The sequence below is a fragment of the Trachymyrmex septentrionalis genome, unplaced genomic scaffold (genome assembly GCF_001594115.1).
Source record: "Trachymyrmex septentrionalis isolate Tsep2-gDNA-1 unplaced genomic scaffold, Tsep1.0 scaffold88, whole genome shotgun sequence".
NCBI lineage: Eukaryota > Metazoa > Arthropoda > Insecta > Hymenoptera > Formicidae > Trachymyrmex > Trachymyrmex septentrionalis.
The window spans coordinates 303,550-317,992 of NW_017306070.1; the positions used below are offsets into that span (position 1 = coordinate 303,550).

Sequence of the window (14,443 nt, forward strand, 5' to 3'; positions counted from 1 at the left end):
CTCGATATTATTCGTACGAATGAACAGTCAAAAATGTGTCGTATCTCTTAGCAAAGTTCTAGTTGATAAAAAAGAAAAAAGAAAAAGACCTCTTATGAAAAAAGTAAACTTAAATAAATTAACAACCGTAATTATGATAAAAAGTAAAAACTCACCAACAAACATATGTAAACAATCAAAACTAATGTATCCATATAAGTATAACAAATAGCAATAAAAAAGCATAAAGAAGAGTGGAATGCAGACGTGAAAAAACGGACATTGCGTATCGACTAATGTGCACGCTCGCTGAAACGAATCACCACGCACTGAGAGAGGAGACGCGCCGTCAGTATCAAAAAAATCAAACTTTATTCACAATGGATAAATATGCCTCATGAAGACCTTCAGTGTCCGTTTGTAAATTAAGACTGTTTTTCTGCTTCTTAATGTTGAGCATCTCGGAAATTAAACGTTGCTTATAACAAGGCTCTTCATCTAAGATTTTAACGTTCTCCCATTGGAAATAGTGATCACATTGTAGCCTATGTTCGGTGATGACAGAACGGACAGAAGTTTTATGCCTGATGTGATTACGATGTTCAGTAATTCTGGTTTTCAATTGTCTGCCAACATACTCGTCTGTCCAACATAAAACGCATCGCAATTGTTACACAATATTTTATATACTATATTGCTCTTCGATGTACGAGGACAAATGTCCTTCTGTACTTTTATGTATTTACCCATTTGGGACTATAAAAAAATACCCTGATGTCGTTTTTATTAAATCTTCTAAATTTCTCCGAGTGACGAGGAATATATGGAACCATAAACCAAGAAGCAATTCACACAGACTTTGTCAGTTAGATCATTATGTACTTTATATCTATTTTTAATTAAATTTGTAATACGTTGATTAATAGTGTCAAAAATAAAATTCAATGAATAGTCATTATCTAGTAAAATATTAATAATAAAAGTCAGATTTTTTGTATGAAATATTGTTATTCATTGTATGTACTCATAAATATACTCAATTTTCATATTTTTTGCAAATATTGCAGACTTTCTCAGCTTCGAATTCTTTGCTGCTCATTGTTCGTTCGATTGAACTTCAATAAGATGCGGCAAAATGTATTTGGCGTCGGAAGTGCATCATCTCATGTAAAATTTTTAACCAGTAGCTACGAATTGCTGCCGCAGCGTGCTGCGTATGAAAAGTCAACTTAAGGCCCGGTTGCAACAACGTCACTTTAATTTTAAAAGAGGCTTAGAACTCTCTTTGTCCTTGTCTCTTTTCAATTTTAAAACAAGATAGAGAGAGTTTTAAGTTTCGTAACTTTAAGTCAAGTTACAGTAAAAACAAATATACGTTTGTTTCATTTCAACTTATTGCACCGGTTTAGAGTGCAACAATAAAAAAGAGAGATAAAAACCTCACAAAAATTTATCCTTAGAATGGAAAGTGAAAAATGAAAATTTTCTCCATTAATTTCAATGATTAAAATTTTCACTTTTCACTTTTCATCCTAGGGATAAAGTTTCATAATTAATACCCAGGAGCCATAAGTTTATCGGGTATTAAGGCTCCGATTGCATACATCGCATGTTGCACGTACATCGTTAATTGGCTAATTTAAAAATAAAATATTCTCATTGATAATACAGTGAAAAATTATTAGGCACCAGCTGATATGAGTGGTGTGTGCAATTGGGATTGTTAGTAAACGGGATCCTCCCAAATTTCATTGACTAATGGCTGCTCTAATCACGTAATTGCAATGACCAATCAGAACACTTAACACCAGTGGTGCTTCTTTTATAAATTTAGAGCTCTAACACGTATTCATAATCAAGCCTTATATTTAAGGCTTCCTTAAATTTATCTTCAGATATTCTACGAATTATTTCATTGGCTATTGAACATCTGAAGATAAATTTAAGGAAGTCTTAAGTACAAGGTCTGACTATGAATGCGGGCATAAGACAGTGAAGCTCCAAAATTCACTGCCAGCGCTGAAAATCTACAGTTTACGTCACGTATATTATACATTTTCAGCACTAGCACAGTGAAGTTTGGAACACATATGTTACTTTACTAATTCCCCTTCATGAAGTATGACAAAAAATTGTTACAAACATCAGTGAGTCAGTTGGTACTAATTGGTTAATGTTAATTTCTCACAATTTCTCATAACGATATAACTCGACGCTGGCCGCAACAGTCGGTCTCGGCACTCTCGACGCGATTACATAATTTCTTTCGAGCTCCGTGCAGTGCAGGAGGTCCTCTGCCATCTCGCATTGCCGTCGAGGTATCCAGAGCTATCATTTCTATCAGTTAGGTAACTCACTCAAATGTATCGTGTTCGATCTCGGAGCAAGGTATTCTTTCGAATATTGACATTTCTGCGAAGACTCCATTAATACGACAAGAAGACGGATATTTTTATTGATTGTGCCGTATGACAAATAATTCTATGAATTAATGTAACACGTATATAAGTAAATCTTGCGGAATACTAATGCGTATAATTGCGCTGAATTGGCAGATAACTCAAAGATATATTCGTTAAAATTCAATATAATTTGCGGTATCGCCAATTAAATCTCGAGCTGATAACAAGAACTTAATTTTATCCAGTTTTATTATACACATTTTATCATCGTCGTCAATCTTGCAAATGTTATATAAATCTCCATGTATTTCATTCAATAATAAGATATCTAATTTTACACGTGGAGTAATTGTCAGTCCCTCGATATTCCATTTTTTGCTGTATTTTTATAGTGAGCAATGGCAGGGAGATCATTTGTGAGTTACTTACGACCTGTTATTCAAATCCAAAGATGTGGACTGATGACAATGGAAAAAGTTGGTAATAGGGATATAGTAGGTTTTGGATATAATGGTGAACCTACTTACTTGGATAGAGTGGATTTTCCCTATCCTGCGGTACGCTGGCAAGAAAACAGTCCTTGTATCATGGTAAGAGGAAGACAATAGAACTATAGCTCTCTCTCTCATAGGGTCTGTTCTTTGTCATTGCATTAAACTACACTAAAATTTTCTATCTTGAGTTTTGGCCAAACTTTAAACATGTAAAATGATTCCTAAGTATTTTAAAAGATTTTGAGACTTTTGTTCACTTACCACTACTTTCAGAAGTGTATCAGAAGTAAAAAAATATACAAGTCTATTTTCAATTTATCAATTGAAAAATATTTCTATATAAAAATATTTTAAACATAGGCATAGTCAGAATTTTGTTTAGAGAGAGGAGGTCAATTTAGAAGAATTGAATTCAGATTTTTGAATTCGGAAAAAGTAAGGGTAGTCAAGTGGTATAGATTATTGGATTTTTTTTATATTTTCTATTATTTTTAATTAATCACTAGCAGGATAAATCACAAAATCACACATATTTAATTTACTAATTTACTTTACTTTTCTCTTAAAATTGTAAACCATTCTTCAAACTAGAAAAATTTAAATTTATAACACTAGCTGTCTTGGATTCTCAGAAAATTTTTCTATAACTTTTACCTCCAATTCTCTTTTATTTTCCAAAATTAATTTCTTGTGAATACTTAAGCAGTTTTCATTATTTTGGTTTTATAAAATTTAGGAGAGAAACCATCATTTTGTCTCCCTCCCCTTAGTTACCCCCAACTAATTCAACTAATTTGCAAGAATGTTTATTGTGCGTTTTCTCGTCTCTGATGTAAAAATCCGAGATAGTAGTGATAGGTGAATATTAGTCTTAAAGGATGATTCCTGATATTAATTCAAGAAAATTTTACATGACTATATCAAAACGATTTAATTTCAAAGATACAGGTTATCAAAATTGGAGAAAAAATTTCATTTTTTCGAAAATTTTAAAAACTTCAAATTATTTTGTGAAACTTTATGTATGTTTAAAGTTATTAAAATAATATCAGTGGTTTTCAAAATTTTTTCCAAACCACTGATATTATTTTAATAACTTTAAACATACATAAAGTTTCACAAAATAATTTGAAGTTTTCAAAATTTTCGAAAAAACGAAATTTTTAAAAATATGTTTTCCACTTCAATTTTGACATCCTATTTTAAAAACTAAGCAGTTTCAGACATATGGTCACAATATTTTCGCCTTGAATTAATGTGAAGAATCATTTTTTTAAATTTTAGAATACTCAGACTATTCTGTAAATTTATTTTAAATACATGTATGCAAGTTCAGCCACAAAGCGTAGACCTATCAATCATTACTAGGTGGCAAATTATACCATGTTTTTTTTTGTCAGGCACTGAGAGAGAAGGAAAAGGGAGACTGGAAGAAGCTATCAATCGAAGAGAAAAAGCTATTGTATCGTGCCAGTTTCCGCCAAACATTTAGCGAGATGGATGCACCGTCAGGAGAATGGAAAGGCATTTTGGGAATGGCTTTGCTGGTATCGAGTGCTGGCATATGGCTGTATTTGTATTTCAAGGAAACATGTATGTTTTTGTGTTCCAATGTGACTCGAATTGGATCATCGAGAAATTGCTGGTTTAATGCAACGTTACTTCTTCCAGCTTATCCGCCTTTGCCTGAAACATTTTCGCTGGAGAGACGATTGGCGCAATTGGATCGCATGAAGAAACTCGACATGAATCCGATCGACGGTCTCTGCGCTCGAAAATAAATTAATTAAATTTACCCTACTACTAATTACTTAGTCATCATGTACAGTATCTCGTTCTCTGAGCGCTTTTATGTATGTGTATATATGTATGTATATATATATATATATATATATAATGTACAAGTGGCGAATAATAAATGTCATGTGGTTACATTAGAGCGCTATCGATATATTAAAAGTACGTTGCTATCAATTTATAGTCTTTATAATATATTGAATTATATGTGAGATATAAGTAGATATATAAATTAGTGCATGTTAAATTATTAAGAATTAAATACAGAAATCGCTCAAATGTAAAACTTGATTGAAGAAAAAGGTAAGTAAGATTTATTTCATTTCTGTACATTTTTCACATATCTCGGATTAAACATATGTGTACAAACTTACGAGTAGACAATTGTTAAGTACAAATCGCTGCCGGCTCGACGACTGCTAAATCCATAACGATTTAGTATTCGCATAGTTGCTATCTCACTTTCCTTTCTCCTCGCGAAAGCTTTTCTTTTTATTTAAAAAAAAAAAAACATTACCAAAGCACGGGTAACTGTACTGTTGCCTGTACTTTTGAAAATTCGCAGTTACACAGTTACGAACTTTCAGTAATGTATGTACGCCAGTTAAATATTTTTTTTACAATCTGTATGTAACGGCTGTGAAACGACAGTACAGTTCTGCAAAGATAAAATGGCATCACTGATCGCGTTACATTCGTTACACATTATTGCTTATTTAAAAATATACTCACACAAATATAAATATACATGACTATCAAAATTTTTGGAAAATACAGAGTATTATATTGCTATCGAGAGAAGTTTACAAACGATCTATAGCTGGTCTTAAATGATAGCTATATACGAGGTAAAATCGCTTCCCTTAATTAAAAATATACAAACGAGAAATAATTTAAGATCAGATATCGGCATCATTCATATTTATTCAACTTTTTATCTTTTTTTTTTTTGCGTTTTTACAGACGGTCCGAGAAATTCGATAAATATGAGTGATCACGAAGTTTCGTTATCAAACCTTCAATGATTACGAAATTCTGATATTTATAAAAAAACACGTAATTTGTTGAGGATCACTAAGATATAATAGTTTACAGTTTTTAAAAATGTAGTACGGCTTTATATAATGCTTTACAATAACATTTAAATTATATATTTATATATATTTATATATATCTTTAAGCAATTGACAATTTAATTATTAAATTCAATCACAGCTTACAATATTACATATGAAAGAGCTTTTAAGTTAAATAATAATTAATATACACGGAATATTGGGTGTTATATATAATTTAAAAAGATACCAAAGCTCTAAACATCCTCAATTTACGTGGCTAAATTAAACATGTTACAAGGATAAATCTTTACATCGCACATTAAAAGTCGTTGAACACAAAAATGCAGTAGCACCAGAAAGAATTTTGATCTAATGTTATTGAAGAGATTTGCTTACGGTAAACACTTCTGTCTTATTAATTATTGCGTCAACGGAATGTAATGTAATTTGATAGTGAACTATGTCTACCATAATCGAAGAACGTAACATACGGAGCTTTTTAAGTAATGTCAAGGCCTTTTCGCGTATTGTCATATACACAAGTTTCATCAAATGCAATGTAAGATTCATAAATATCAGATTCTTCGTTTTTCCTCTTTGTATAATACAAACGTATCTTTTATTTTAATTATCTGATATAAAAATAATACATCATTGTTCAGAAGGATACTAAGGATTATGAGCTAACATTAAGAAACTGGCGTCTCTGTACAAAAGAAAATAGATAAAGCTAATTTGCAAAAAAAATTGTTGCTACGAAATAGACTGCAAAGATTCGAAGCGTTGTCATCACTTTGTCTCGATAATGAGCTACTTTTTAAAAAATATTGTTATTCAAAAAAATTTTTTTTTCTACCATCGTATTATTCGCGCGTAAACCTGAAATTTTATTAAAATCTGAAAAACATACCAAAATCTTTCAACAACGATATATTTATGCTTTGTAGAGAAAAAAAACAAAAAAATAGTATACTTTTAAATAGATATGGCTTCATCCACGAATTTTTCTGATAAAATCACTATAATAAACACTATTTTAGATATTTATAAGTTAAAAAAATTTAGTAGGTAACTCTTAGACTTACTTCTCTATGTTTGATGAGATGTATATTACAATATGTACATTAGATAAGTGCCAATATCACCAATTTGCTGTCACCCTCTTTTTATAAGAATATAGTTTCATATAGAAAACTAAGTTTTTAGTTGTCAATATCGGCGTGTTTTGTGTTGAGAAAAACGTATATAACTTATTATCGTCTGTATACTATTCGTACTTTAAATATATTACAATATGTTACTTATCATGGCTGTGAACACAATTACTATTCGACGATGGTAATGATAAATTTTGCAAATTTTTTTTTATAAATAACGATAATAAAGTGTTATTACACCGGGTAACCGTTTGTAATCTGTGCAACGAAAGTGAAATATAAATAGATCTTATCTCAAATTTTCATTAGGAATTCTGTACGTCTTTAATGTATAACCTTTTGCGTACAGAGCAAAATATATAGTTCTGACAAATGGGGAGGAAAAAAGAAATGTATATATATGTATATATGTATAGCTACTGCTTGGGCATTCTTGTTCTGCGCAAGAATCGTTAAATCTCCAAACTGTTGGTTCTTTCAGAACCGTAAACGTTGTGCCCTTCTGTACATTGAACTGAAACTGAAAGCGAAAAGAAGTCGCGTAGGATGATTCAGTTATTATGATAACCGACCATTAATCGCTGTTTTTCTATCACACAGTTATGATATTGAGCTCGCTACTTAAGTGACGGAAGTAATATCCGAAATTATTGTGTACATTTCATCACCGTACACAATCTCCAGTTCCACGTTGCATTGTGCATTGTTTTTTCCTCTTTATCGAATGTGGCCTAGAGCTTGGACTGTGACTAGTATTGTTATTATTATTATTATTGTTGTTTCCATTACTGTGGAGTGCGTGCTTGGCTTTGTTCTGACCGACTATATTGTTGTTAATGCGATGATAATTGCCTTTGAAACTCTGTTGGTGATTGGCTGCAACAAAAAAATAGCACGCGTCAAATGAGAAAGATATCGTCAAACGTTATGTGTTCGTGTAATCGAAATCTGTTGCAACAACTTAATAATATGCACAAGTAGTGTATAATATGCAAACAAAATCAATTAATTGTCGTACCATGAATGGTTGTTTTGAATGCTTTTCTTCCAGAATAATTGTGGATTTGATGACTATTATAAAAGTGCCTATCTTTGTTTTTATCGTTTTCGCTCTTTCCACCAGTGTTCGGAGAATTGCCACGACTACACTCAGAGTCCTTAGAAAAATATGTAAATAAATTCAAAATTAATAGTGATCCTATATAAAATTATACAGCAGTATATCATTCAAATTCTCTTTAAATATATTACAGGATGTGAGATAAAAACAAGTAAATTAAAATATTATATATATAAAAAAAAAATTAATGTGTATAAAATAATGATAACAAAGACATGTTTCTAATACGTTTAACCTATACCGTATCACTAGCGGGAGCTGAAAGAGTGGATGCATCAGAACCAGTTGAGCTTGACAGAGAGTCTCCTTCGCCTACGGGTAAGAGGAATGTTTCTTTGATCCACCTACGATAGTATATTACTTCATCGGTCACACGGATTATTCTTCCCAGTATGCTGCGTATAATAAAAGTATATTTATTATAATTTACATGTTGTACAGGATAAAATGGAATAGAAGAAACAAATGATAAAGATCTCACCTTACTTTACTGGCGTCATTGATTAAGATATTTGAGGGATTGGCCGCTTGAGAGAGAATACAATAGGCCCAATTAAATGCACTCTTTACATACAAAGCACCGTAACTACTACGGCCGATATCGTTTCCAGGTGTGAGTGGGTCTTCTATGCATAATAGAGATGGTCGATGACCATCTATCATATCTCGTTGAATCTATTAATCAATATGTATAATTAGTATCAAAAATATTGATTGATATAGAGCCTCTATAATGTAACACAAATATAAATTAGACCTCTTCTTTCGATATATATTGACCACCATCCTTTATGCGAATGCCAGTCTTAACATAGTTGAACTTTCTCCCATACAACTCCAGAAATTCAATCAATAACACTCCCAGATTAGTATTTGGACAATGAATATCCTTTCTCGGATGTAACTGTAATAAATCAAAATCTTGATTCGACAACAACAATTGATTTCACGAGAAAGTTGTGACAATAATAATAATGTGATTTCAGTAGACATGTTAGCAACAACAATTGTACTCACTTGTAAAAAACTGATGGTCATGAGTATTAAACTGTATGAAGATATACCGCCAGTGAACACTTCGTTAAGATCTCTTTGTAGTAGAAATTGCTTTAACACCATGACTAACTTCTCCAGAACCGGATATTGCCTCTTATAGGAATTTATCAACTCTGCAGACTTGACGCCGTTATTCATGTTGAAACTAATGTCCACCTTAATTTCACTTTCCTTATCAGTCAGTTTGACGATCGGTACACTGGCCTTATCCAACACTTTAATAGAAGATGGCTCAGCGATATTTCGATCTAATAAAGCACGTTCCAAAGTACGCAATGGAAGATTTGTCCACATCCCTATTACTACCAAATCTATATCACTGTAACAATAGGAAAGTCTCTCTCTATACATATATTTGAGAGTACTTGGCACGAGTCTTTGGTAAACAAATATTCCTCTCAGACTAAATTATTCCATCTTTAGCTAAAACTCACTTATTTATCCATTAAATAAATTATTACTTAGTTTATCCAAAGGTGGAACAATCGACCCTCAGATTTGTTTACAAATGCGTAAAGATACCTACCTTGTAGGCAAATATAAACCAGTGCGAAAGCTACCAAATACTTCGACTTTAGAGTCTGGCCAGAGATCATAAATTACATTTTCTATCCTTTTTACAACTCTCAATCTTAATACATGCTCTTCGTGCGAGGGACACATATACGAAAAAAAATCTTCTATTTCCTCGTGTAATCTAAATAGAAACATAAACCTGTTCAATGTCCAGTATCAACATCTTTAAAATGATGTAGAAATAAAATATATAAATATAAAACAACAATTCCTGACGAATACAATCGCAAAAGACTTAAGAAATAGAATTTTTATCTGAATTTGAGACATCTTTGTAAAAGATATTTGTGCCTTGTCCTTGAGTTTATAATGTATCTCTTGGATACACGAGATATGTTTACAATTTCTTATGCCAGCCAACAATACTTGACGACAAAAATATTTTTGCAGCTGTTTACGAACTTTATTTGTAAACCTACTGTACAAAGAGAAAGAGAGAGAGAGAGAGAGAGAGAGAGAGAGAAGTATATGTGTATGTGTGTGTGTGTATAAAACGTCATGTATAGGAAGGCTCTCCTCTTTCTACGAAATGACAAATTTAAATCCCAAAACATTGCTATTATCCTCAGCTATTACTCTTCCTTCGACATCCTGCCAAGTTCTCAATATCACCTGGAGGCATTTGTAGGCACTTTGTTCAAACGGATGGCCAACATAACCTAACAGATAGCCATATGGACCGTGTGGCACAATCTCTCTCGCCTCCAGATATACTCACCCAATTGTCCCCATGGAGTAATGCTTGTTGGTCACACGCCACGGACAGCCGCCATACTCGCCCACAAGGGCATCGTAATTATAGTTCATGCCGTAGGTGCTCGCCCGATTTTCGCCTTTCCTGCGGGACGGGTTGTAATAATAGTTACAGGCGTTGTGGGGCACACGGTGCTCGCCATTGCCATTGCCAGTGGCACTACTGTGAACAGCGACGGATGTAGACCGGCCGTTACTACCATTGCTACTGTTGCCGGTATTGCCGTTGCCGTTGCCGTTGCCATTGCCGTTGTTACCAGCGCTGAAGCCGCCACCGGCAGTATTGCCGATGCCAGTGCTGTTGGATAACGGCATAGTGCCGGCCGCGGTCGTTGCCGTCGCCGTCGTCGTCGCTGCCGCCGGGCTCGTGTCCAGCGCGAGAAAGTCCTGCTGCAGCCGTACGCCCATCGCATTACTTGTATTCGCGTCGTTACGCAGGGTCAGAACGTCAAGACCCTTCTCGGCCTCCCAAATGTGTAACCAAAGGTCCTTGGCAGGGCCGTACTGCTCCGGTTGGTACCAACCGATGGTCGGATCCATTAAATTGGCGCCGTTGGACGGGGGGACTCTCTTTGGTCTCCTCCGTGCGTTTGTATGTGTTTGTACAAGTGTGAGTGTGTATGTGTATATGTGTATATGTGTACGTGTATGTGTGTATGTGTGTGCCCGCGCGCGCGCGCGCGTTTCCGACGCCGTGCGTGCGTGCGTGCGTCGTATGTGCCGTACCGTATCGTGCGTACGAGCGGTCGTGGACAAACGAGTGGGCGGGCGAGCGGACGGACGGACGGACAAACGAATGAACGGACGGACGAACGGACGGACGGACAGTCGTGCGAGCGGGCGAGCGAGCGGGCGGATGGACAGACGGACGGACGCACCACGTCGCGTGTCACTCCCTGTGTCGCTCTCGCGCGCGCGCGCGCGCGCGTTGTCCGGCCTCCTCCCTCGTGCCACAGTAGCTATCCGGGGCTCTCGGCACTTGTCGCGATATCGTGCACCGTGATATCCGCTCTTCGCAGACGGTCGGGTCGGTCGGCAAATTGATCGGCGGGCGATCTTTCGATCAGTCAATCGTAACCTGCCAAGGATATCAAACTAAACGAGATTTTCATACGCGCACCATGACTCCACGACCGCGGAGCACGACGGAACCGAGCGTAAACCCGAGATTCGCCGACGGCGCCCGATTACCGCGCCGATTAAAGGGGTGATTCTCGTGATATATATCGCAGTCGCACCGTTCTAGTCGGACGGCAGTCGGGACAGACCGCGCTCCGATTGCTCCGATTCGCGCAAACGTACCGTGCAAACGCGCCCATCGCAGTATTCGCACTTTACACTCCATGTCGCAGAGTGCTTTTTCACGAGAGTTCACATTCTTTTCGATTCTTTCGCGAGAATCCGCTGAAAGATGTTCGATAAATATATTTTAACATAATACATAAATTATGAATATAAATTATTCTGAATCATATTTAAAAGTAATACAACAAATTTTTTGTAGTGACGATTTATCACTTAGATGATAAGTAAATGTTTTCAAAATAAAAAGTAATATTTTGTAATCTGTGCTTCAATACAAATGTATGGAAAGGTATTTATAAAATAAATGACCCAAATTTTTTTTAATTTTTTAATACAAGTACTTTATGTATTTAAAGATTATTTATATAAAGTTATACATATTGCGATGCAAACATTAATTCAGTAAATAAACAAAGTATTTATTTGTTTTAAATCTTTGTAATTAATTTATTTGTTCTAAATTTTTATAATTAATCGCAATAAATAAAAATTGCATGAGTTATTTTGAATACTAAAGTTTTTATATAAAAAAATTGAATTTTTATTATTAAAAAATTTAAAAAATTGTAGTAATAGCAATAAAAATAATGACTAATAAAGTAAATGAACTATAAAACAGAATGTTCTAAACACAATTTTCATATAATTTGTTCAAAGTACAAATATTAATATATGTGCTATTATATATTTATTAAACATCCTAAACAGGATGTAAGAATATTATATATCATATTTTATTTCTTAATATTTTAATTCTTGATGAGAATTTTGACAGCAAGCTGGTGTCACTTCTCTTTCTCTCATATTCGCTTCTCTCTTTTTCACATCCGGTTTTGGACTTTGGTTTTTCACAACGTGGCAAAGCCAATCGCGGATCGAGTCGATTGATCTCTTTTAGAATATCTGTGAGTCATACGGTGTTCTACATCAATCTGAAAATAGGATTGTGAATCCAGCATGTGTCTCTTGTTGAAAAGCTCCCCCGAGAAGAAACCCGACATTGACGTCGAAGTTTCTGATTGGCAGTCTAAAGATGCAGTCCAACATATATACATAGATCAAACATTCTGACCATGGCTTGAAGTCGGAAATTGACAGTTCATGTAACTTTTAGGACCCGTGATGTCTCTTTCTATGTTGATGGAGAGCAGTGCGATAGAGTGAAATAGCACGGGTCCTAAAACTCCATATAAATTGTAAATTTCCGGCTTCAACCCCCTCCCCCCTCAATAGCACAAAATCGACTCTAAGTCGACTCTGAGTCGACTATAGCTTCTGAACGTCTGAAAAATGAACGTCCGTAAGTCGACTTTAAACGATTTGAAGACATCTCTAATGCATCGTCTACAATGATCAGTAGCAATAATAGATTAAAGAGTAGGCGTAGAAATTAACAAATCAGTCGAATGTGAGAAGGATAATTAACTATCATTGGTCGATTTCTACGCCTACTTCTTATAATCCACTGCTACTATTGCCCATTGTAGACTATGCATAAATCATCCAATGTTCCACTTTAAAGACTATAAGTCGACTTTAAGTCATTCGTTCTAGGCTGTGGTCCGATTCATGCCCATAACGCTCATGAACAGCATTAGTTAACAATGAAACTATGAAAGAACTATAGTTAAACAAGAACGAAATGGTTTCACATTTAAGCTTTGTGAGCATAAATCGCATTAGACGTCCTAAAGTCGACATTGGAAGGACCCGTCTATATAAAGTTGACTTACAGTTGATTCTAAAGGCCTGACTTAATAAAGTCAACTTACAATCGACATATCGACTTGTACTGTTCGGGCCACCATCGAAAAGCATGGAAATGCTTGGTTTATGTATATACGTTGTCAGTGTTACATCTTAACTAGATAAAATTATCTAGATGAAATTTTAATATCATCTTATCTTTATCTAGATAATAAAAATATTAATTATCTTTATCTGCATTTTTGGATAAAAAAAGTGTCATCTTTATCTAGAATGATATTTAGATAATTTAGTTTACATTTTACATTGTTGAAAATGTGCTGAATATTGGAATATTCGCTTTTATATAGTTCATGTTTGCAGAAAAATTTTCAGCCTCAAGGAGAAAATGTATGCATTCAGTAGTAGATAGGTTTATTCGCGTTGCTTGCACTTTTTCTATTCGACACCTTCGTTGTCTCTCTTTTTAAGGCCAAATATATGTATATCTATCTCATTTTAAGTGCAAAAAATATTGGATTTCAACACACCTTATATAACTATTCACTTGCATTCAAGTAATTTGAGAGTTGATTGTGTATCTCGAAATGTGGAGAAATTACAAAAGTGAGCAAATTCACTAAATATTGACCAATTAAATTATAACTATTTTAGTGAATTTGCTCACTTTTGCAATTTTTACCTTATTTCGAGATACACAATCGACCCTCTTTTTTATTTCTAGACGTGTAGAGAATTGTAGTGCATAAAACTCTCTTTCGCTAAATATAAAATATAATACTTATCTCATTTTAAGTTCCAAAAATGTACACTAGTTCAGCTACAGAAAAGGCAAAACCTTATGGCAAAATCTTATATTTTTTATTAATTGTGAGTAATAATGAAATTAAATTAAAACTAATAAGTTATAGACTCCTTTAATTGATACGATAAACAATTAAAAAATTCATACAAAAGGCTATAGAATTCACCTCTGGCTGTTAAAAATTTCGAGATATATTAGGTGTACAAAAAAGTTCTGAGCTTTAGATTTGATACA

General features: G+C 34.2%; 2 protein-coding genes across 9 annotated transcripts; one reads left to right on the forward strand and one right to left on the reverse strand.

Moving 5' to 3' along the window:
• The first annotated feature begins 2,105 nt into the window (after positions 1-2,105).
• On the forward strand, positions 2,106-4,734 carry LOC108755505. 8 transcript variants are annotated; one of them, XM_018498543.1, is made up of 4 exons: positions 2,106-2,126; positions 2,774-2,971; positions 4,276-4,468; positions 4,547-4,734. In XM_018498543.1, the coding sequence occupies exons 2-4, from the start codon at positions 2,780-2,782 to the stop codon at positions 4,654-4,656; spliced, it is 495 nt and encodes a 164-aa protein (XP_018354045.1). In that variant the 5' UTR covers positions 2,106-2,126; positions 2,774-2,779; the 3' UTR covers positions 4,657-4,734. The 8 variants fall into 8 exon arrangements, with proteins under 8 accessions (XP_018354045.1, XP_018354041.1, XP_018354040.1 ...); XM_018498539.1 differs by lacking the exon at positions 2,106-2,126 and adding an exon at positions 2,133-2,367; XM_018498538.1 differs by lacking the exon at positions 2,106-2,126 and adding an exon at positions 2,133-2,327.
• Positions 4,735-6,731: 1,997 nt separating this feature from the next.
• Positions 6,732-11,616, reverse strand: LOC108755562 (non-canonical poly(A) RNA polymerase PAPD5-like). The gene is made up of 8 exons (XM_018498646.1): positions 10,358-11,616; positions 9,590-9,760; positions 9,025-9,382; positions 8,765-8,911; positions 8,489-8,682; positions 8,249-8,402; positions 7,906-8,044; positions 6,732-7,763 (listed from the first exon to the last, which is right to left on the reverse strand). The coding sequence occupies exons 1-8, from the start codon at positions 10,930-10,932 to the stop codon at positions 7,552-7,554; spliced, it is 1,950 nt and encodes a 649-aa protein (XP_018354148.1). The 5' UTR covers positions 10,933-11,616; the 3' UTR covers positions 6,732-7,551.
• Positions 11,617-14,443: the final 2,827 nt, after the last annotated feature.